Here is a 25784-nt window from a genome sequence, read left to right on the forward strand (position 1 = left end):
TGAAAAACAAACATGCTAGAGGAACCGGCAGTGAAAATGAACATAATGGAATTGTTGCAAAAGGGACATTAATTGGTTATTTCTATTTCAGCTTAGCGAAAGCTGTAAAAATCTAATTACAAATATTTTTCACAGTGGCACCTTCTCCCAGTTATTGCAATACTTCAAATCATAAACCATTTTTTATTATTGATGTTGTTTTTGCTGGATGAAACCAAACAATTACTTCAAACTCCACTCAAAAATAAGGCTTCTCTCCAGACCACAGATATGATCATGAAGAAGCCAGGTCCCCAGATCTTCACTTTGGATAGTTGAAGTAGAAGACACAGTTCTCTCAAGCAGCCCTGGATTTCAATTCTTACAGTCCTTCAAGGCAAGTACCAAATAGTCAGCACCCAGAAAAGGCCACATGAAATCTGAAAGAACAGACTTCCCATGGTCTGAAGTTCATGTTAGCTTCAACAAACTACTTCCAAAATGTCAACACTGAGAACGAAATGGGTATGAATGCATTTTCCCTACCTTCTCTTCTTGCGACTTCAAAGCTTCTGGACTCCTGCAAGAAAAGAAAGGCTTTGTGTTTTTGAAGAATAATTCACATGTACAGATACTTGCAAAAATTTCACCTCTGCTAGCCATTTATTCACAAAATGATGAACAATTCCATAAGAACATGACATTCAGCAATGCTGGGTCTGCTAAACTCCCAACACACACATACACACAGACACACACACACACACACACACACACACCAGTAAAGGTAAACAACTTGTTGTTTGGGGGGCTTAATCAAAGAATACATTATTAATCATGTAAGGTTTTTTGTGGTTTTTTTTTTTTTTTTTTTGCCACAGGAGGGCCAGAGGGAAAGGGAGAAAGAGAATCTTAAGCAGGCCTCATGCCTGATAGGGAGCCTATGTCAGGACTCAGTCTCACAATCCTGAGATCATGACCTGATCCGAAATCAAGAGTCAGAAATTTCAATGACTATGTCACCCAAGTGTCCTAATCATTCAGTTTTTAATGAATAGAGAGACAACTCTCGTGGTCTTCTTCCTTATGTGGAATCTGGACTGGTACTAAGTGTGAAGGAAGACCCTGACCTGGGCTGATACCACATCTTCCACCTAGACTGCAGGTACTATAGGGCTTGGGAAAAACACAAGCAGTTAGGAGTCAGAATGATCTGACCTGCAGTAGACTATGGTTTGTGGGGCCATAATGAAGACCACCATTGCTCCTGAGTGGGTCACTGGCATGATCTAGTGATTGACTGTGCTCAACTCAATAGTTTCCAAAGGGTGGGAATCTTACAATCTGGACAGCCAGTCCAGGCCAGTGGACTAAATTAGGCCTTAGGGTATTTGTTTTTTAAATTCATTTCTGCCTTCCCGCTTGTATAGGGCAATAAGCAAAGTGTTTGAGAAGTTATATAAGCAAAACAGAATTCTTGCATTGAAAACATTCATAGCTGAAAAAAAAGAAACATTCTTAGTTGGACAGGAGGCTACAGAACAAACATAAATTACTAAGAAGTAAAGGGGTGGTTTTACCTTGAAAAATACCAGTATATTCATATTCAGGTGGATACATAAAGGAAGGGGTTTTTAAAAGAGCCTTTGAAATAGCACTGCAGAATGTGCAGGCTTTCAGACAGGAGTAAGGGAGGGAGGGTTCACCAGGAAGAGAGAATGCTTAAGAAAAGGCAGGGTAAGGGGAGAGAACAGGGTATGCTCATGAAGCAGGAAGAGACCCAGTGAGAAGTAATAGGAGGGTAAAGCTGGAAACATATGCTGTGGTTTCACAACTAATCAAAAGTACCTACAATTCATCATGAATAACCAGTTTAGGATACAAAGTCTAATATCAAGAAAAGTGGAAAATCCATGCTGGAAACCAAAGAAGAGAGAATACGGTACCTAACAAGCTTGGGCCAACTTCTTGCCATCATGACAAAGAGGACCATTCAGCACCAGCACCTCTATAGCAAATGGCATTTGTCTTTCACAATATCAGCATTCTTGTCTAGTATCCTTTGGGATCAGGAAGCAGAGGTAATATGAGGGATGAAACTGAGGAGGCACTTGAAAGTGTATCCCCTCCCCTGCCCCAAATTACATTCTCTGACTGCCACTTCTGTAATGAGTCAAAAGCCCAAGTGGAAACCAATGGAAGACACATGCTATAGGCCTGCAGCTCATCAGCACAGCCCAGTTAGTGAAATGAGCTTCTAGAATGCTGGTTCCTGAAGAGGGACCACTGAAAGCGCTAAGTGTTATGAGAGCTAAGTAAGCTGCAAGGCACATCACTGCACAAAGCCAAGCCCACACTGCTCCTCAGCTCTCTGCTACAGGGGCAGACACCACATCCCTGGAACTAACCAGTATTTCTGGAACAGGGAAAATTCATAGGCAACTTATATACCTCAAGAAGAAGACTTTAGGGATGTCTTACTGCAACTGTATAAAACTTGTAAATTAAGAAAAGCTGACATCTGCATTATGTTGTATCTTCTTATCTAACAACATGGTATTTCTCATCATTTGTTCAAGTTTACTTTTATTTCTTCCAAGAGTATTTTATAATTTTCCTGTATGTATTCTGAATATTTCTTTTGTAGATTTTTTGTTATCATAAATAGAATTTCTCTTTCATTATACCTTCTAACTGCTTTTTATTTCTGTGTATGAGTGCAACTGGTTTTTATATGTGGATTTTTAACCAGCCACTTGACTGAATTTCTTTTTTTTTTTTTAAGATTTTATTTATTTATTTAGCAGAGATCAAATAAAGGCAGAGAGGCAGGCAGAAAGAGAGGAAGGGAAGCAGACTCCCTGCTGAGCACAGAGCCTGATGTAGAACTTGATCCCATCGTCCTGGGATCATGATCTGAGCCCAAGGTAGAGGCTTTAACCCACCAAGCCACCCAGGCGCCCCTTGACTGAATTTTTTATTCCACTGATTCTTTTGGTGTTTCCTTCAATGTATTTATGTAATCTTCAAATAGCTATGATTTTATCTTTCCTTCCATTTCTTAGGTTTCTCATGTCTTTCTCTTGTCTTATTGCTTCAGCTAATTCCTCTATCTGATGTTAAGTGTTGTGGAAACTTGGCATGCCCATGGGCATACTGGTCCTGTGTCTGACTTTAAGAAGAAAACCTTTAGTGTTTCCTTACTAAGGGAAACAAAAGACTGGCTTTTGGCTCAAGGTATGTCCACCATATTAATGAAATCCATGCACAATTTACTGAGTCTTTGAAATAAATGGATGTTCTAGCTTGTCCTTTTACTTCTTTACTGACCATTTCCCTCCACTGGAATGTGAGATGGGATGGCACCAATATCTTTTTCATTCTTGCTTCCCCAATGCTATCCTCAACGCTGTAAGACAGCAAGACGTTCAATGCTTGTTAGATGAATAAAAAATTTGTGTTGAATTTTATCAAATACTTTTCCTGAATTTAAGGAGGTTTTCATGATTCTTTTTCTCCTTAGATCTATTAGAATTCTCTTTAGCTCTAGTAGAATTCATGGTATTCACCTATCTCTGTATTTCTGGAATAAACGTTTCTTAATCATGATACACTTCCTAAAAAATATTGATGGATTCTACTTGTAATGATTTTAAATATGTTTTTATATTAATATTCATAAATGAGATTGCTCTATTATTTTTAGGTGTCATTTTTTCCCCTCAGATTTAGGAATTAAAATGATACCAGCTTCATATAATGAATTCAGAAGTTTTCCTTTTACTGTGCTCTGAAATAGTTTAAGTAAGTGGAATTAACTGATCTTTAAAGGTCTCTTCAACTTCATTTCTCACATATTGATTAAAAGGTGAGGAAATAAAAGGTCAAAAAAGGTTAAACTTGTCCAAGCTCTCACATACTGGTCAGTGGCCAGCTGGGATTTAAATTTAAATTTCAAAGTTAACACATAACAAAGTTTATGCAGATCTCTACTTAATTCATGAGATAGTGTGAAATCAGATGAGAGATACTTCTACTTCAGGCTATGAGAGAAGAACTTGCATTAGATGACCAATCCTTTTGCTAAAAACAACTATAAAAGTTTGATTTAAAAAAAATGTTTTTAAAGATTTTATTTATTTACTTGACAGAGATCACAAGTAGGTGGAGAGGCAGGCAGAGAGAGAGGAGGAAGCAGGCTCCCTGCCAAGCAGAGAGCCCAATGTGGGGCTCCATCCCAGGGCCCCGGGATCATGATCTGAGCCGAAGGCAGAGGTTTTAACCCACTGAGTCACCCAGGCACCCCCCCCCCCAAAAAAATATTTTTTGAAGGCATATCAGAGAAAAAAATGTAACCACAACTTAAAGAGATAATATTCAGAGAACAGAAAAGCCCGCTGAGGTGCTAATTTCCCCCTTAGGGCATTGGCTGTTTTGCATAGAATTCAAACAAAAAAGTAATGCTCTAGAGCTGAAAGAGGTTTCACTGAGTTGAGAGATAACCAGAGTCAGGGCTACCAAAGCAGCTAGAACCTGAGGGTCTCAAATCCTGGAAAAGGAAACCAGAAAGCAGTGAGCCCAATAATTTGCACCCAGCTTCCTCTTGATTTTTGTAAATATGTCTGAGCTCCACATATAAAGGGCAAGAGGATGAGAAATTAGCAAAAAATTAGTCTCAAATCAGCTGAAAAATTAAGCATAGATTTTGGTACTTATCATGGTGCTAGAGAGACAAAAATTAGGCTTCCCAGGAAAACGTGGTCCCGGTAAGTGCAGGTGACTGTCAGTTGAGATCATATACTCTCCAAGAATTTCAATTCTTAGCAGAGCAAGATGATTTGCCAGTATTCTATGTCTAACAAAGAGAAGTAAATCCTCTCTGGAAGATAAAAATATCCACAGGATTTATAATTTTTCCTACATAATGTCTAACACCCAATCCACAATTACTAAGTATGGCAGGAAATGAGATCAAATGACTAAATCCAATAAAAAACAATACAGCAGTCCCCAGATTTTAGAATTATAAAACACAAGCTCTAGAATTATAAAACACAAATAATGAGGAATAATTTGTTCAGGAAAATAAAAGACATTGAATTTCATCACAAAATCACAATCCGCTAGGAAGAAATCAAGTGAAAATTCTAGAACTTAAAGTTAAACAAAAAAATTCAACAGATGGATTTGACAAAAGATTAAACACAGCTAAAGAGAAGAATTGTAAGCTGGAAGCCAGATCAGCAGAAAATACACACACTGAAGATCTGAAAGGAGAAAAGAAAGAGTGAAAAATAAAGAAAAGAGTATAACAGACATTAGAGGACATGGGGCAAACATCCCACAAGCATGTAATTTAGGTTTCAAAGTGAAAGGATACAGGAAATTAGGCAGAATAAATATTTGAAGAGATGTCAACTGGGGATTTTCTGAAATTTATGGAAAACATCTAGCCAAAGATTTAGCAATCTCTATAAAACCCAAGCAAGACAACCACAAAGAAAACTAATGTGAGGTATTCAAAGAAAAATACAAAAAGAAAAATCACAAAAAGAAAATCACAAAATCAGACAGTGGGTGGGTGATGGGGATGGAGACGACTTATCATCCACAAAGGACCAACAACAAGAGCACAGATGACTTTGTAGAAGAAAATAATCATGGAACCAATAATGGAAGTGAAAATAATGGAATGAAATCTTCACAATTCCGAAAACTAGAATTCTATCCCCAGTGAAAATATGGGTATACACAGGGCAAAATACAGATTTATCTAGATAAACAAAAATAGACTATACTGCCAGCAGATTACTACTAAAAGCAACACAAAGGAACACTCTGGACAAAAGGAAATTTTTTTCAGATGAATGCATATTTTTGTAAGAAGGAATAAAGAGCACCAGTAAGGGTTAAAAAGAGATAAACCTATTTTTGTCTACTTAGTACAATAATCGCCTTTTAATGAATAAAATTTGTAGAAAAATACATGATAATATGATCACAAAGGTCAGGAAGTCAAATCGAACAGAAGTATTAGAATGGTTTTTTACCGTTCAAAAGTGGTATAATTAGTACTACGAGGCCAAAGTTGGACAACAAAAAACGTGACTGATCCAAAGGAAGACAAGAAAGGGTAGGAAAAAAGAGAAAAAAGAATAAAGAGAATAATGTGTTAGATTTAATTCCATTTAAATAAAAGTAGACTAAATAATTTAACCAAAATACTAAGATTGACATAATAGATAAAACAAAATCCAATAACATGCTACTTATAAGAGACATACCATAAATAAAAGGATACAAAAAAGCTGAATGTAAAAAGATAGAAAGCCTATGGGGCGGCTGGGTGGCTCAGTCATTAAGCGTCTGACTTTGGCTCAGGTCATGATCCCAGGGTCCTGAGATTGAGCCCTCCATCAGGCTCCCTGCTCAAAGGCAAGCCTGCTTTACCTTCTCCCACTCCCCCTGCTTGTATTTCCTCTTTCACTGTGTGTCTCTCTGTCAAATATATAAATAAAATCTTTAAAAAAAAAAAAATAGAAAGGATAAACATTAATTCCTACCAGGAGAAAGCTGGTAGAGATAAAGTAAACTCCAAAGCAAGAATTATTATTAGTGACAAAAAGGGATGGTTCATAACAATAACAAGACAATTTAACAGGAATGCATAGCAATCCTAAACTTGTAGAAGAGCAGTAGCATAGCTTAAACATCAAAAAGTCAAAACTCAAAGAAGAAATGGAAAAATCTACCATAATGGTCCAAGAATTAAAGAAACACCTGTCACTAAGTGACAAAATAAGTAGTGGAAATAAATCAGTAACGATCTACAAAATTTGAACCTCATCATTAGCAAACTGGACCTATGTCAATCTCTGAAAGGGAGAGAGGACAGAGAGAAGGGAAGAAGGTTGGAAAGGAGGAGGAGGGGCAGGGAGAGGAAGGAAGAGAAAAAAAGGGAAGAGAAGGGAAGGGAAGAAAGAAAAAATGTACACAGAATTTGAAATTCAGCAGGAAACCTCACATACCCAGTTTCTGGGCTGAGGACAAAGATGTACATCAAACAGTAACCAATGACTGCATACTACACGTTCTCTTCAACTGTCCATTCAACATTTATAAAAACTGACCACATGCTGAGCCATCAAGAAGTTGCAGCAAGTTGCAAATTAATAAAATCATATAGAGAACAAATACAGTTTTGTGACTAGAGTAAAATTAAATTAGAAGTCAATAACAGGAGGATATGGAGAAAACTCTCCCAATATTTGACCCATGGATTTATATATGAGTATATCACATAATTTCAAAAAAAAAATCACAAAAGAAATAAGGTATTTTGGAATGAAGGACAAGTAAATTATAGCATTTCAAAAATTGTGGGATGTGGATAAAGCAATGCTTCAAGGGAAATACAACCTAAAAAGCATATGTTAGAAAACAATAAAGGCTAGAAATCGATGACCTACGCATCCGCCTCTGAAAGCTAGGAGGAGGACAATTTCAGCCCTCAAAAAGTAGTAAGAAACAATTATGATAGGAGCAGAAATCAATGAAATAGGGGGAAATATATACCATAAAAATTTAAAGCCAAAAGTTGGTTCTTTGAAGAGACGGATAAACTTGATGGATCCCTAAGAAGCCTGAGGAAGGAAGGGAGGAAGAAAGGGAGGGAGGGAGAGAGGAAGAAAGACAGGGAGAGAGGAAGGAAAAACAGAAGGGAGGAAGGAAGAATGGATGGAAGGAATGTTGGATGCAAGAGGGGGGGCCGGGAAGAAAAGAAGATAAGAAGGAAGACAGGAAGGAAAGGACACAATCTGTAGTTGAGCCGGAAATCACACATACCCAGTTTCTGAGTGGATGACAAAGGCGTGAATCCAATACAATGGGGAAAGGATGGCTTTTTCAATAGAGGGTGCTAAATCAATCGGATAAAATTTTTTTGGAAAAAAGTTGAACCTTAACCTCCTACCTGGCAACAAACATAAAAGTCACTTCCAGATGAACTGCAGACATAAATGTGAAAGGTAAAACAATTATGTCCCCAGAAGATACCTTAAGAGATTATCTTCATGACCGTTAAGCAAGTGAGTATTCTTCAATAGGATGGGAAAGGTACCACCATGAAGGAAAAGAATGATAGGCTGGACTTGATTAAACAAAGACTTCTGTTCATGAGAGGACAGGATTAAGACAGTGAAGAGTCAAGCAGTCAGCAGAATGTATTTACCACACACAGAGCTGACAGAGCACTCGTGCAGAATACAGAGAACACGTGTGCAAATAGATAAAAACAAATGAAATCACGTACTTGAAAAATGAGCTTCATGTACTTGGAAAAGAACTTCACAAGTTAAAACCACAGTGGGATACTATTATACACCACAGGGAAAAAAAAATTAAAAGGCAACGACAACAGTAACATCAAATGTATGCAAGGACATGGAGCAACTGTGATTTCCTAGTCTGGAGGAACCAGCCCCAGCAGGACTCTCCTCACTGGTCTGAGTGTCAGTTCGATGGGGCTCCCTGCTGCCGGCTCTCATCCTTATCTCAGGGAGTCCTTTTTTGCCTGTTTAATCCTTTAATACCTGCTCAACGAATTCCCTCTATTAAATTCTTTTTTCTTTCTTTCCTTTTTTTTTTTTTTTTAACAGTGTGAATTCCTTTCTCTCAGCACCTCCGCTCCTGGGGAAGTACCCGCAGAAGCTGGTCTGCACCCATGCATCCCAGCACAGCCCACAATAGGTGGGGACAGGGACCACCCAGATGCCCACTGTTGCAAGCCCAGGTCGATGAGCACTGGCATGGCCATGCATGGGAAACGTCACCACTGTGAGGAGGAACAGAAGCAGGATCTGAAGTCAGCCTCACAGATGGGATTTCAGCTTTCGTGTCAAGAGAGAGAAAGAGACACAGAATAGTGCAGTTTGTGGGATTTCGTTTTTATAATGTGCAGAAACCAAGAAAAGCGATGTCTGGTGACAGACTGGTGGTTACCTTTGAGAGGACAATGGCTAAGGGGACACCAAGATGGTTTCTGGGGTGCTGGGAATGTTCTCAGTTGTGATCCTGATTGCAGCCACATGGGTGTGTCCACTGTGTAAAAATCCATTGAGCTCTATGCGTAGGGTATACACTCTTGCCTGTATATCTGATATGCTTCCACTGAAATTAAAAGATGAACCAGGATAAAGTACCCAACCTTACCAGTCAGGAGAATGTTTAATAGAGGGCATGCATCCCATTCCCTGATATGCAGAGAAGGAAGTTCTGACAGAAGGAAAGTTGCGGCACGCTCATCATCACATGAGGGCTAAGAGGCCAAGTCAGGGCTATATGTCAGTCTCAGAAATGCTACCGCCACACTCTGCTGCCTCAGAGCAAATGCTCAGCCAGGACTCAGAAGATCTATGATAGGGATTAAAAGTTGACACTCTGATGGGATCGGGAGGGAGACCAATCATAAGAGACTCAATCTCAGGGAACAAACTGTGGGTTGCTTGAGGGTTGGGGTGGGGGTAGGGAGAAGATGGTTGGGTTATGGACATTGGGGAGGGTATGTGCTATGGTGAGTGCTGTGAAATGTGTAAGGCCTGATGATTCACAAACTGTACACCTGGGGCAAACAATACATTATATGTTAACTTAAAAAAAAGAGAGAGAGCAAAGAAGAAGAAAAAAGTTGACAGTCTGAAGCCAGAGTATGTGGGCTGGATCCTGGCTTACTCCTGCCAGCTCGGCCCCTGCCACCTTGGGTGAACACCATTGGCCTAAGCCTCAGTATGTTCATCTGTAAAACAAAGGAGGGTTTGGTGCCTTCCTCATAGAGTGGAGGTGGTGAATGGGCCAAGTAAAAATAGGCCCAGACCGTGTTTAGGGAGGCATGCAAGCGTCCTCCAGGGGTGGCGGTCCTCACTGCTATCACCACGAATGGAGAGGACTAAGGGGGAAAAGGGAAAGGGTCATTTGGGAAGGCAAATGAGTTCAACGACTCCGTCCATTACTGAGGCTAAGTAACAACCTGCCTCTCTAGTACTTGAAGAAGAACCCCCAAAAAACTGTAGCAGAGCGGTACAGAACAAAATTCACGGGCATAAATGACACCAGGGCCTTGGATGCATTGCCTAAGGAAGAGATTATTTGCTGCCGAACCTTCAAACCAGATGGTTATAAATGAGAGTTAGTGCATGGGCATTACTTAATGACTACATTTCTTTAACTAAAAATCTAATTTTATTATGGTATAAATCACACTTTCTTGAAGTAGGGAATTAATTTTAGATTTTTCATTCACTGTTCATAACCTTTCCGTGAATTTGACAGCCAAATCATTTTAAATGTCATTTAACCAATACAATACAACAGCTTTATTCCTCATTGTACCCTTCCTGAATCCATTATCTTCCACTATAATGGAGAGGAACTTAAGTAAAAAATTACCATTCCATAAAGCTGTATTTTACTGTGCAGTTCAACTGCATAATCTTTATTTTTGAATCAATATAATGTGAGTGCTGAGTAATATTTTTCATAATCCAAAAATCTATTACAGATTCTCAGCTCCCAAAAAGCAGTTTGAGAGCAGCTCCAAGAGCATAAATGAGGATCCTCAGATTCCATCCTGGGATCCTGGTCACGTCCATTGTAGGCCGTGCTCAGGGATCTCAGGCTGTGCGTTGGGCTCAGCGAAAGGCTGGTGGAGCACAGCCACAGACCAAAGGTACACCACCTCAGCCACTTGGCCAGCCATCCTTGCTTAGGGGGAAAGCCTCAGACTGTCACTCAGAATATGAATGGGACTTGGTGGCTTCTGGGAAAATGTTGGCTCTGCGGGTTAGAAAGATGGGGATCAAAAACATCCACAACCAAAAAGAGGATGACAGGGAAGCACCAAGCTGAGCAGAGCTCAGCATGGCCAGGTCCTCACACACAAAGCACAAGTGGATCTGGGGCCGATGCGGCATGGGCCACAGAGGTGGCCAGCTGCTGGCCCTGACCCATGCCCATGTCCCAACAGTGAGCACAGGACACACAGTGTCTCAGGCCAGCATCACAGGAACAGGAGAAGCCCTCTCCGTCAGAGCTCCTCAGGCCCCAAATGCTGGAATAAGCTACACAAGGAAGTCCACATGCTCGATTTGTAAACCATTTGGTATAGTGGAGATCAAAGCTTTGCTAACACTCAGCACTCATCATTCCTGAAATCCTGACATCTAAAATTGAAGTTTTTCATGTCTGAGATGCTCTTAAAATTAATGCTTCTTTAACAACCTTTCTTACAGTTTTTCTTTTTTGCACTTGAATTTTAAAAAACTTTAACCACTTTCATTTTTGCTAGTAAGACACCATTCTGCAATTAAAGTCTTCACTTGGACTGACAAAATACAGCTAACTGAAGTGACGCCTTATGCAGCATGTATGCCGTTACTGGCTCCCATTCACTGAGCACAAACCAACCACTTTGTACACTTTATCTCGTTTATATGGCTCAGTTAAAGGCAGGAGGAAAATGGCTGCATTGTTAGATTTCCCAGTACATCATGTCTGGGTATTCAAAGCCAGATGACAAGAGGATTAGGGGATTAACCCTAAAACTTAAACCCTAAAACCCTTAAACTCAAGGGTTACTTTGAAAGCCAAGCTGAATTATCCAGCAAACAACAGAATTTTCGGAGACAGGGTGGGGATAATCTGAACATCCGCTGCCTCCTCCAGTCATATAGAACCTGTGGCAGGTGCTCAAGAAAATCTTCAAACAAGGAAGTGTGGGCTCTTGAGAAATACCACTTAGTCAAAGGGTCAGAGCTCATCTCTGAACATTGCATAGAACAGAGTCACATGCTCAGGAGCCCTATAGGGTAGAAAGATGTGTGTCTTCTCTAGTAGACTGCCTTCATGCCTTCAAGGTATGTTCAAGGGGGCAGAGGCACAGCCAGCAGCACTTGGCCTCAATAATGCTTAAGGAGCTAAGGAGGTGGGACACAGGGCATGGGCCCTCCCACCTTCAGCCAGCCCTGCCCGCATGCTACCTTATCAGGGGAGGCCTCACTTGTCCTTCTAAGGAGACCAAGAAAGGGAAGGCTAGGTCTGGGCATGGCCACACAGGCAAAGGAGGTGACCTTCTCCAACACTCTGGGGCTGAACCATGGAGATACCCTTAGCAAGCTCTGGGTCCCTTCTATGCCCTAACAAAAACTGATCAGTGTAAGGAAACTGGTGTTTACATAGGAAGAGAGAATTTATAAAAACAGAAGGAAGAGTACATGCATGGATGATTCTGAAAAAATATCAAAGAAATCTCTGTACAATTAAGGTACAAAGCATTTGTTTAAAAAAAAAAAAAAAGCATCATTATGAACCTGCAAATAGTGTCTCTGTGGCATACTTATGAAGAACATCAATTTGATTATGTCCACAAGGGACAATGTGAAACAAGAGCCTCACAGCCTGCAGAAGGGCTGAGTGACCTGATTTTATTAGCAACAGCTCCAGCAGCTGCAGCCTTTGAGGGAGCCATCCAGACCCTTGCACTCCTGTTTACCCATCTGTAAAATGGGAGACCAGACAGGCCAGCCGAGATCAATTAGGGGACCTCTCAGAACCATGGGCTGAGTCTAACAGCCAGTTCAGCCCCATGTTTTCCGATAAGAAGCAGAAAGTGACCAGTACAGGAGAAAGCTGTGCTTCTCTGAAGAGAAAAGTTATTGATAGTGATTACAAGACACCAGATAGAAAACTGAGTATGCGAATATTTCCCAGGCCTTCAGAAATTAAGATAACTTGGATGATAGTTTTCTTGGTTTTTGTAGTAAGGCATGAACAGAAATTTATATGAGGACTTAGGGATTTTAAATTCTAGGTATTAAAGCTATTTTTTTTTAAAGATTTTATTTATTTATTTGACAGAGAGAGATCACAAGTAGGCAGAGAGGCAGGCAGAGAGAGAGAGGAGGAAGCAGGCTCCCTGCTGAGCAGAGAGCCCGATGCTGGGACTCGATCCCAGGACCCTGAGATCATGACCTGAGCTGAAGGCAGCGGCTTAACCCACTGAGCCACCCAGGCGCCCTTAAAGCTATGTTTTAAAGGTTATTTATGTACAATTAAAAAAGAGAAGTCGGCTCTGTGTTTAAGGCTGTCTTCTGTGGCAAATCTACCAAAGTGACAATACAAGTAAACACGAAATCACATCTTAAGGAGTAAATGTCAATGACTCATGGATCAGTCTACCTTGTTCAACATCATCACCTGCACAAGATCAGGAGACCAAGGAGGAAAGAGAGGCACTTTCCAATTTTTTCTCTCTGACAGCCCAGCAAATAAAAAACTAATTAACCTTTTGATTTAGAAAACAATCCACATACCTGCCCCAGAACAAGCGATCATGGTGTGCTAAACCACCCTAACAGCTAGTAGCATGGGGCTCTAACTTGGCACCTGAGGGTGAGCCTCATTAACAGCTATTGTCATCTCCAGGGGACACAAGCCTGCTTGACAAAGCCCAGCCCCTGATGTACACAGCTAGTTAACCCCCACAAGCGACAGTCATGCCAGACTGCCATCTCTAGAGCAGCATCTGTCTTCCAGACAGTCCACACTCATTCATCTCTCACCCCAGCATGGAGCCTGGCATATTATAGACCTTAAACACATTTACTATAAGAATGGAATCAGATTATTTCAAGATCTCCTGGTGAGAAATGGTGGGCAACTGAGGTTCCCCATGAGGGTCATGAAAAACATCGGTTGTCATGGGAGCCTGATTACTATACTTTTCCTTTTTCAGATAACTTTCTACAGAAACAGAGATATCCTAGGATGCCTTCCTCATTCGGAAAGGCTTCATGTTCACTAGTTGTCCTACCAAATAAGCATCTCCCCTGCTTTGGCTTGATTCCAGGAGACTGAACACTGTAAGAAAATCAAGACCATTTTGTGGGTGTTCAGGGGAGGACAGATGGTGGTGAAGACAGATGGCCTCTGGGAGGAAAGAGGACAGAAGTTCACATTTTAATTATTTATTATACCCTCCAGGTACCAGCCAATAGATGATGTAGCTTAGCATCAACCTGTTTAAGATGATATTCAAATCTGCCACCTTTTTTTCCTCTATGCCAGCTGTAAGACCCAGATGAGGTTTAGAATAACCTATGCCTTAACAAACTAATCATATACCTAAAGGAGCTAGAAAAAGAACAACAAACAAAACCCCAAACCAGCAGATAGAAGGGAAAAAAATAAAGATTAGAGCAGAAATAAGATAGAAATTAAAAAAAAAAAATCAATAAAACCAGGAGCTAGTTCTTTGAAAAGATCAACAAAATTAATAAACCTTTACCCAGACTCATCAAAGAGAGAAGGGTTGAGAGAAAGGACTCAAATAAAATCAGAAATGAAATGAAGAAATAACAACTGACACCACAGAAATAGAAACAATTACAAGAAAATATTATGAAAAATTATATATCAACAAATTGGACAACCTAGAAGAAACAGATAAATTCTTAGAAACATATAACCTAACAAACAAAGCAGAAAGAAATATACAATCGGAATGGACCAGTTATCAGCAATGAAACCGAATCAGTAATTAAAAAAAAAAAAACCTCCCAACAAACAAGAGTCTAAGACCAGGACCAGATGGCTTCACAGGTGAATTCTATCAAACATGTAACTAAGAGTTAATACCAATTCTACTCCAAAAAATTCAAAGGAAGGAAAACTTCCAAATTCATTTTATGAGGCCAGTATTACCCTGATAGCAAAACCAGATAAAGATACCAGGACAAGATCTCTGATGAACATAGATGCAAAAATTTTCAACAAAGTATTAGTAAACTGAATTCAACAACAATACATTTTTTTAAAAAAATCATTCACCATGATCACCTGGGATTTATTCCTGAGATGCAAGGGTGATTCAATATTCACAAATCAATCATCATGATACATCGCATCAATAAAAGAAAGGATAAAAACCATATAATCATTTCAACAGATGCAGAAAAAGCATTACAACATCCATTCATGATAAAAACCCCCCACCAAAGTAGTTAATAGGGAACATAACTCAACATAATAAAGTCATATATGACAAACCCACAGCCAACATCATAATCAGTGGTGAGAAGTTGAAAACTTTTCTTCTAAAATTGGAAGTGAGACAAGGATGTCTACTCTCACCATTTTTACTTAGCACAGTACTCAAGTCCTAGCCTCAGCAATAAGACAAGATAAAGAAATAAAAGGAATCTAACTCAGTAAGGAAGAAGTAAAACTTCCACTATTTGCACATGACATGATACTATATATAGAAAGCCCTAAAGGCTCCACCAAAAAACTACTAGAACTGATAAATGAACTCCGTAAGGCCACAGGACACAAAATCAATGTACAGAAACCAGTTGCATTTCAATACATTAATAATGAAGCATCAGAATAAAATGAAGAAAAGACTCCCATATCTAACTGCATCAAAGATAAAAATATACCTAGGAATAAACTTAATAAGCACTGTGAAAACTATTTTAAAAAACAAAAACAAAAAAATAACCTATGTCTAAAAATTAGGAAGATAAATGTGCCCCCAGCACATTCCTCAGGTCTCTATTTCATTCTTCTTTTTAAACATGGAGCATGGAGGGAAGGGTGTCAGAGACAGGACCTAACATGAAGATGCAAAGTGTTCCAGAGCCACGGTAAAGCTGGGGGTGGGTGACATGGGGGAGCAAGGGGGCAAAGGGGGCCTGCAGGCCAGCCCGGGTGGGGTGAGATGGGAATCAGGTTGAACATCCCGATAGTCAGATGTCTAAGGATGGGAAGATTTCTTGCCCTCAAAGGGACAGAGAAGCTCCCTCGATCTTAGCTTCCCCACCAGAATCTCTCCTCCAACCCAGAAACAGGTCCCTCTCCTCCAACCCGCCTACCTGGCCAGTGGCCCCTCCACCCTCTGGGGCATCACCTACACTCTCTCTTCACCTCTCTTTCCTCATTCCCAGCCTCCAAGGGAAGCCTTATCCTGCTGTGCCTACCACCATGAGTCCCCCCAAGACACTCAGCTCCTTACCCACAGCTCTTGGCAATGTTTCTGATGGTCTCCTGACATTTATTCACCTCTTCATTCCTTCATGTACTTATTCATTCCATAACTATTTACTGCCCTAGAGATACAGCAGCACTAAGACAGGGACAGTCTCTGTCACCATGGAACTTCTGATCTGACGTGGAGAGACGGTCCGTCTCTGCCGAAAAGCAAATGAAATTTACAGAACATGTCAGGGTAAGAAGCAGCATGGTCACAAATAAAACAGGGCAGGGGGCACAGAATCATGATGATAAAAGGGCTAGTTACTTTAGAGGGGTGGTGAGGGAGGACCCCAGTCCCTGTGGAGTCTGACCTTCCCTGCTCAGGATGGCCCAGTCATCCCTTCTGACCAAGAAGCCAGCCCTGCTCTGCATCTTCTCCCCTCTCCATAGCCGAAGCATCAGCAGTGAGAAGTGGAAGCATTTGTCCCAGAAATGGCAGTGAGCATCACAAAGGCAGCCTGTGTGTGCTGACCTGGCTCCTTCAACTTTCAGAGACCCCCGGGGGAAGAGCCTCTCTGATGCCTTCGCACTCCCACGAGCTTCCACCACCATTCCCTCCACTTAGTACTTGCTGATTTTTTATTGCTGTCTGAATAAATAATTGGCTGGGGCTCCCAGGGGTAGCTGCTTTTGTATAGGGAGATAAATCTCCAAACACACTTTGATTAGAAGGCACTTTCACTGTACCACTATAAAACTTATATTAAAAATGGAACTTAGAGTAGTTTAAATTAAATGAGTTATATATAATTAAAAAGCCTTTAAGGCACAATAAGGATCTTTTTCAATTTTCTTTTATAACAGAGTCAAAAAGGAAGAAGGCACCCGTGGTCAGCCGAGCTGGATTGCCAGTCACCTAGTAAGAAGCCTGTCTGAGAGTTCCAGGTAAAACCACCAGTTCTCTTCCCCATCCTTGCCCTGCTCTGTGAGCTTCAGTTTGCTCAGCTGTGGGAGGACATTCAGGGCAGTTTCCATGGCATGCTTATGAGGAAAGAACAGGGGTGAGCCAACAACACTGCTCATCCCTCCTCAGCCGCAGAAATGCCTGCCCTGTGTCTACTAGCCCAGGAGCCAGGCCAGCCTGATACTCACACTGGCTTAGAGCAAAGGCACATGAAAGATTTGGCCTCTTCTTTTCCCCTGAAGAACAGAGGCTTAGGAGGACAATGAGGGGAAAAGCAGTTGTTCTGTCTGCCTTTCTTCCACAGGCAAGCCCAGGGGTTCCCAAATAGGGATCTTTACACAATCCAGAGCCTGGGCTGTATCCCGGACCACTGGAAGGACAATCTCTAGGTCTTGGACACAGGTATCAGTATTTTTTGGGAACTATCCAGGTGATCCCTACATGAGGACATGTTTGGGAACCACTGGGCAGACTAAATCCCTTATACACTCTCTCGCGCCACTTAGGCTGACACTTCCCAGGTCACTGCTACTTTTGGTGATGCTGGGCAGTGTCTCATGGCCCAGCATGGCTTCCCCAGTGCTAGCATGGCCTCCCCAGAGACACGGTGTCACTGGCACACCAAATGTAAACAATGGCACCAGTTTCTCCTTCCCAGCAAGACTTAGCAAAGCCAGGAAAATGGCCCAAGCAGGTTGTCCTGTTTCCACAGGAAGTGATGCCACCTAACTACCCAGGTCTCAGCAGGTCTCAGCAGCCACTGGGTGGCAGGCAGAAGAGGGAAGGCTTAGTACTGGGCAATGTGTGGCCTCTCCAGAGAAGGACAGAATGCTCTGGCTTGCCTGGAGAGTGTGAGCTGGCTCTGTGCAGCCATGAGGATCCCTGGCCCACAGAGCAAGAGGCTACAAGGTGCTGGCCTTTGGGAGCCTCGGTTTCCTTGGCTTTAAGAGGAGACTCGGGGTGGTGGCTAGGAGACAGTGATGCGAAGTGAGAGAGGAGGGAAGCCGAGAGCACTCCATGTCCAGTGGCTGCCCTAACTCACCAATGTCCACCCACAGACAGCAGCCTGGGTATGTCAGGTTTCCCTGTGCCCTGGCCCTCAATATAGTGCCCGGAATGCTCAGCAAGTTCTCAGGAGCTAGGGAGATGCTTGGAGTTCACCCAGGCAGGTGTGCAATGATGAGGATGGATGGAGTGGTGGGAGGGCTCCAGGGGTTGGTATAGTGTCACCTGTAGACTATCAGCACTTGGCCATAGTGGTCTCCTCCCACATCTTCTTGGACCCACTCCAGGCTGTCATGCCTGACTTTCTCTCAGACTCTGGGCTGCCCAGCGGCCCCAGCACAAATAAATGCCAGGATTCCTCCCTTGGTATCTGCGTAATGTAACCTGCCCAGCCTAGAGAGCTGAGCTTCCCTTCTCACTCCCAGGCAGCCCCGACCACTGGCCAGCCACAGCTGTCCCACAGGGCAGGGGCAGTGAGCTCCAGCGGTATACACACCCACCTAGCTGAGGGAGACATACTTCTGAAGAACCATCGCCCACCACTACAGCTTGACCAAGCTCCATGTCCCATGTGCCTGGGGCTGCCCGACCTCTGGGAAGGACAGGGCCTTCTTTCATGACAGCCCCTCCACAGCAGGTACAGCACTTGCCTCTGGCTGGAACCAGGAGCTGGTTCTAAGAGTAACCACTTTGGTTACCACAGCAGGGAGTCCCACCTCCTCACTTAGGTCCCAGAGCCCAGCTTTTGGAAGGGAGACTGTTTTCCTTGACCCTTGGCAACCTCCTAAGGCCAATTCTTAGAAGCAGAAACAGAGACCATCACACATCATCATGCTAAGGTCTCTGCCCAGAGTCTAAACACCCACCGCTCTGTAAGCACAAGCCCAGCCGTGGGTCTGCTCAGGCCCTGCCCCACATGGGGGCAGATGCTGAGGGACACATTATGAATGTGCATACGGTTACAAAGTCCCACTGGACCCCCTTGTGGAACTGGAAGGTAACAGTCAAAGACATGTTCACTCTACTAGCCTCCATGGCTTTCCTGTAGGCCCATTCCCACCATAGGAGAAGGGAAGAAACAGGTGCACATGCTGGGGACACAGGGAATGAGTAGGGACAGGACATGCTCTGTCACTCCCCATAGGGAATGTCAAGAAACTGCCCACAGCCCAATCCCCAGTGGCCACCTCAAGCTCTGCCATCCTCTGGGAGGTGGAGATGCATTATCTGATGTGATAGGGTCTGCTTTGGCTTTCAGAGCCCAGTGTCATCAAATGTCCTTTTCTTAGCCTCAAAAATATGTGTGGAGGGGTGGTAATAACACAGGCTTGTGGTTAAGAGGGCAACTGGCACAGTCAAAAGGCCAGTTGCAAACCCCAGCTCCACTGTGTAATATTCAAAAGACCTTAAGCATCACCTACCATCCTGAAGCCTGTTTCCAGATCTTTAAAATAACCAAGTGAATAGGACCTCAAAGAATCTAAGTCAGTGAAGTAATCCGCTTAAAGCTTTGACAAAATGGTAGCTGTTTATTAATGTTATCATCACTAACAGCTATGGAATTTAAAAATTCTGTATCAGGAGTCAGAATTCCTACCAAGAATCTCTTTTTTCCTGTAAGGAATGGATAACAAGGGTCATTCAGACTACCAGAGGCCCCTTGCTCTGTCATCCCCAACTGTTGAGGTGTCTCTCATTCCCTAACATTCCATAATGCTTGGTTATATAGAAACAAACATCACTGAAAAAAAAAAAAAAGCCTCCTAATGCAACAAGACTTCACACCTGGCTGGGAGCAAAGCTCAGCGCCACAGCTGGGAAGATCACTTATCGCGTCTTGTCTTCCATGATGACTGGCCTAATTATTCCACAACAGCTCTGTTGTGATGTCGCTCCCTAGATTCCACAGGGCAGCAAGTCTCTTAGAAGAGACTTCTTGAAAAGCTATGACTTTCTCCCCATGGAGCCCTTTCTTCCCTAAAACAATTCCAGCTAAACCTCAAAGTACCTGAACTAAGGAGGTTCCTGCAGCCACAGGGGACGTGACTCTGGAGTCACAGGGCCACCTCCAAGCCCCATCCAAGCCTGCTTCTGTTCAGTCACCCTGGCAGGCAAGGTATACACATGGGACTCGGGAGGGAGAGGAGGGTAGGGGTGGTGCCTGGTAAGATGTGAGTCAGCCGTTGGAGGTCAGGCCTTCTGGAGAGGCTGATAGCTGGGATCACCTAAAGATGGGTAGGCTGGGCTTCCGAGCCACCCTGAGCACACAGACCGGGTTGGTGTGCCGAGGGTGGGGGGAGGGTACCAATGAGTCAGACAGAACAAAGTGGTTAGAGAGCATAAGAGTAAAGAATTAAGACGATGTGCCAGGCCTTCGTGCTTCTCTTCTGGCATTCAAGATTGGAAAGCTCAACTCATAAATTCCCTATACTTCTGAAAATCTCAGCTCCCATTGCTCAGAGCGCTGAGAGGATGGAGGCAGGCCCCTCGGCCTCATCACTTCTACCCTCACTTCAACCTGCCTTCCCACTCTTTCAGTAGAGCATCCCAGGCCTGCCTCTATACTCCTGCTCAGAGCTCCCAAATTCCCCTCCCATGGCGGGGGCACTTGTCCCCTGGCTTCTCTAAGTGGAGACAACCAGGTTCTCAGAGACTTTCCCTCGACTGAGTGGTCCCAGGCCCTGGAGCTGGAGGTTTGTGTGGGAGCAGGGCCAGGGCCCTGGGGCTAAGCTTCCAGGGTGAGGGCCACAGAAAGGGATTTGCAGCTCCATGGAATGGCCAGCACCCACTCCCCACCCCAAAGACAGAGAGGGAAGAGATCAACAGAAGTGGGAGAAGGGAGAAGATATGGCTGGAAGTAGCAAGATGACAGGCAGCTGGTAGTACATTCCAGGACATCTTGAGGGTCCCAGGATAACCCTTTACTGGATGTGAGCACAGTGGAATGTGAGTCCTCTCCTGGCATTCGAAGAGCCCCTGATCAATCACTCTGACGAGGGCCTGGATATCCACCCCCACATCTCTTCTCTCTTCCTTCCCACCAGACAGGGTCCTATTCCAAGGCCCAATCTACACTCAAGGATTCCTCCTCCTGACATACATAAGTACTCCACCCACACACATCTCCAGCAGCCTCTCCAAGGCTCTCCACCTCCACAAGGTCCTTCCCCACCTCCGCTCATGACTGCCATGTCCCCCAGGGTTTGGCCCACACTGCTAACACACCTGGACTTGTTCTGCACTAACTGCTCAGCATACTGTGAGTACACAGGTGAATTCCTCAAGTCCTCTTTGTGGTTATTCTTTCTCCTTTCTCAAGATCCCACGGTGAGACATCAGCCCACGAAGAGGAATTTCCTGTAGAACTCAGTTTATGACCATCTTTTCTTGTAACTAAGAAAAGTCACTTTGAATGAGATTAGGTTTAAATTTTGTTATACATATTCATCTAGAATGTATAACAAGTCACAGATAATTTTGTTCTAGTCCGCATGGCCACAGAAGGGTTTTCATTACTAAAAATTAATCAACCAATTGGTGCTACTTGTTGGACAAGGATGGACATGTAGCTCAAGGCAGGGCTCTAATGCTAGAGCGGAGCCTTCCAGTAGAACAGTTCAGGCTCCAGGGTGGGAACACTACTGCTGCGATGCCTCGAGCTCCATGAGGGGCTACCCCACCCTACAGCCAGCCTCCTCCTCTGGGTGGGGGGGGGGGGCAGTGGATCCAGGAGGCACTGAGCCAACAAGAAGGACATGGTCATCATCTTCGGAGAGGGTACAGAGCCTTGTTCTGGTGAACAAGTTCTGAAACCTTGTGGGGTTGGGGTTGCTCTGGTGGAAATTTTGAGCCCTGGACCCCATGGGGCTACTGCAGTCACTGCTACATCCAATCTACATGGAGGACACGGACACTCCAGCTGCTTCTAACCTCCAGTCCACCCTCTGATGGCTCAGGAGCCTCAAGTCATGGGCCAGGATGTACCTGTGACACTAGATCTGCCATCAGTCACATATCTTCAGGTGAGAGGCATGGGGACTCTGAGAACAAGCATCCTGCTCTGGCTGGGGTCAGGAATGAAGGAACGGGACTAGGGAAGGCAGGAGCTACCTTCTCCTTTACTACTCCACAAATGTACCTCATTTCCTTTAGGCTACAGTTGAGAAATTAGCTTAACCACCACACAGAGGTAATAAAAGATCAAGCATCTGGGGCACCTGGGTGGCTCAGTGGGTTAAACCTCTGCCTTCAGCTCAGGTCATGATCTCAGGGTCCTGGGATCAAGTCCCACATCGGGCTCTCTGCTCCACAGGGAGCCTGCTTCCCCCCCCCCCTCTCTCTCTGTTTGCCTCTCTGTCCATTTGTGATCTCTCTCTGTCAAATAAATAAAATATTTAAAAAAAAAAAGATCAAGCATCTGACATAGGTGTTGAATTGCCCCTGCTGACGCAGCTCCTGTTCAGCAACAGTCAACGGCTCTGACCCCCAACAATCCCCAGCCCTCAGACTCACAGATGCCATCTCTGGTGCTTTGCTGAAGAGAACCTGACCACAGGTTCTCAATGAATACCAGGTTCCTGAGACTGAAAACCACCGGATGTCCCAGGGGACCCAGACAGCCCAGGATGCAGAGACCCACACTGGGTATCTACAGAGTGTCCTGAGAAGCATTCCTTCAAGTGGGAAGTCATGTTTTGGGACACAAAGACATCCTCCAAAGCTATACTGAGAGGAGATGGAAACGCAAGCATGAGGCAGAGAATCTCATTCTTCACAGACAAATGCTAAAAAGGAAACCAAGAGCATATGTAACAACCAAACAGAAGAGAGTAAAGGACGAGAAGGAGGGTGGGGCATATTCTAGAAGCACTCCAATTAGAACATCTGCCTGGCAGGCCTCTCCCATTTGATACCTCCCAGTGTGCCCACATCAAAGCCTATTTCACTGCAATGGATGCACAAAATGCGGCAGCAGCAGAACCACAGAAGCCTGAGGTCCTCCTATAGAGGAAGAGCATGTTTTAAATGCGAGGCTAGAAATAAATGGGAAAAGTGCTCTGTTTTATTTAGAGAGCAAGATGTGAATGACACAACAGATTAAACAATTTTTTATTCCAATTGTCCAGACTAGTGTCAAGAAAAGCCATCTAGAGTCTTATACCTATTTAATGATACCTCCAAAGAGAAGTTCATTCCCACTGCCCTCGATGCCTCCCTCTCTTTGTAGGGACATGTGGCAGCAACCCTCCCTGGAGCCACAGGCGATTTCTGCTAACCCTGAAAATTCTAAGCACAAATAGATCACCCTGCATTTGTTGGAGTTGACATTTCATTCTCTGGGCTCCCATGTGGGGCGAGGTTGTGCTGCACCTATCACACTGATGCTGGCTTCTTGGCAGAAAGGACAGCTTGGGCCAGGCAGATGCTGGCAAACACTGCAGGAAAGGGACCTCGAGCCAGTCAGGTGTTTCACCCCCTGACTGGCACCCACAGGACTCTCTAAAGCTTCTATTGATTCAATGAGGATATCGGAAATTGGGACGAGAGTCTACTCTAAATGGAAACTGAAGACAGTCAGGTCTTTCTTGGGGCTTCTTCTGTAATGAGTCCTAGAAAGTCAAGTCACCTTGTCCAAATCCCTATATGATGCCAAAATGTGTAAGAGATCACGGACCCATTCACTCCCTTAAAACATCTGAGCCTGCTAGTGTGCTCCAGGATGCCCTGGCCACTGGGGGTCCCAGGGATCAAGACCCAAGGGCACTTAACATCCACCAGAAAGAGAACCCACTGAAGGTCTGAGTGGTAGGTACTGCAGCAGAGAGCGACATGCAGGCCACAGAGAAGAAGAGGTACACAACCCTCCTGATGGGTGCTTAGTGGGACACAAACCACCACTCTAACTGCCAAGTTCAATGCCACATAGTACATGTACCCCCAATCATGACAACTCTGAAACTAGTCCTATTATTGCCTACATTTTCCTCACTGCTAACCTGAAGGTCCAGGAGACTAAGTGACTTTCCTTAGCTACTGAGCTGGGGAAAAGCAGATTGGAGGCACTGGGCCTTCTGATGTGAGGGACCCCTGACGCAAAGGTGCCAGCTGGAGCTAGTGATTCAGCCTCAGCAGGAAAACACCAACTATTGGGTTTTGGAACATTAACTATGCTAGAGGAGAAAGGAGAAAGGTAGAGCATACCCTCCCTGGGCAGGGAGGATGGCAGCCATTTCTCCTCAGAGCCCAGAGAGCTGCCTACTGCAGGAGCTCACCCCACAGGCAGCCAAGCTACCAGGAGCTCAGAGGAGGACTCAGCCTGAGCAGGGAGAGAGGTATGGTCAGAGAAGCAAGCCATGCCTCAGAGGCCTAAGCCCCTGACTGGGGCTGAACCTCAGCCTGTTAAGTTGGCAGTGGGTCTGCTGCTGGACCAGGCTGCCAATACCCTCACAGATGAGTAGGTGGTCAGCAGAAGTGGTTTCTGAAGCCACTAGATTCCATGAGAGGCTCACGGTGATCAGTGGTGTTCTCTGGAAAAGACTTCTGTGAGAAATAGGGCCAACGGCTGCCCTTCTCAACTCCAAAAAATATATACATGCCCACACACACACTTTCTCTCTGAGCCTAGACCCAGAATAACTAAAAACTTAAACTGTACAGTATTTTAACAAAAGTTACAGAGACAACCTTTGTTTTCCAGCTAAAACCTCCAGAAATGCGAGGCTAGAAATAAATGGGAAAAGTGCTCTGTTTTATTTAGAGAGCAAGATGTGAATGACACAACAGCTTAAACAAGTTTTTATTCCAATTGTCCAGACTAGTGTCAAGAAAAAAATCCAGAAAGATTTCAACATGAACTCAACACCTTCTTGGAACAGCAAAAGAGAGGTGAAAACCAAGGACTAGGTCTTCAAACGAACCATTAAACAATTACAAAGGAACCTTCTTGGAATATCCTACAGATCGAGGGAAGCCAATGATCTCTCAGGTGGTTCCCTGCTGGCCAACACCAGCCTCCCACCAGCACCAACTTGTCTTCATCCCTCCCTATGTGCAGTTGAGGTGAAATGCACTCTTTGATTAAGGGAATAACTGAATCTCACAGGCCACTCATTGTCCATTCTCCAGTCCACCTCTACTAAGAGTGAAAAAAAACTGCCTCTTATTAGAAGACACCATCAACTAAATAACAGTGGTGTGCCATTTTTCAAGAGCTGAAGAAACTTAAAGAACCATGAACAAGAAACCCATACCCCACTCTTCCTTTACAACCCAGACATACCTGTCACTTCAACAGAGAGAAGTATGTGGATGGGACACTGAACACCCACGTGCAGGTGGACTCTCCCACCTATGTGGAAGGCACAAGGGCCTCTTTGTGGGAGGAGCATCCATCTTCCCTAACTTGGAGCTATGTCTTTCCAGACTTGAAATTCAGACAGAAACCACAGAGCACAACACCAGACCTGCATCTGGGGACCTGGTATCTCAGTGTGGCTTGGGCTTCTGCTCACTGCAAAGCTCCAGGCCATACCACCATGTGCGTCTGTGGGCCTCCATTCACAATGGTCTTAGATCAACATTTCTGTGAGCCACAGGTGCACTGTGACAGGTCTTCAGACAACACATCCACACGGGCAATGCAGAATGTGCCAGTGGGTGGCCCTTGTGGGACACACCACCCTTGGTTTTGGCAGTATGGCCTTTCATTTCTTTCATAAATTAAAAAAATAAATAAATAAATAAAAACATAAATAAGGAGGTACCGGGAATTCTAGGTAGTACCTTTATCTTTAAAAAAAAATTTTCATTT

The 25784-nt window shown here is 43.8% G+C and overlaps 1 protein-coding gene across 1 annotated transcript in view; it reads right to left on the bottom strand.

Annotated features, from left to right (window-relative positions):
* Nucleotides 1-25784, bottom strand: part of FSTL4 (follistatin like 4) — a 411536-nt gene that overhangs the window by 370150 nt on the left and 15602 nt on the right. The window contains exon 3 of the mRNA XM_059174572.1: nt 526-559. Coding sequence (XP_059030555.1) covers nt 526-559 — 34 coding nt within the window. The remainder of the gene's footprint in view (nt 1-525; nt 560-25784) is intronic.

This window comes from Mustela lutreola, chromosome 5 (assembly GCF_030435805.1).
Source record: "Mustela lutreola isolate mMusLut2 chromosome 5, mMusLut2.pri, whole genome shotgun sequence".
NCBI lineage: Eukaryota > Metazoa > Chordata > Mammalia > Carnivora > Mustelidae > Mustela > Mustela lutreola.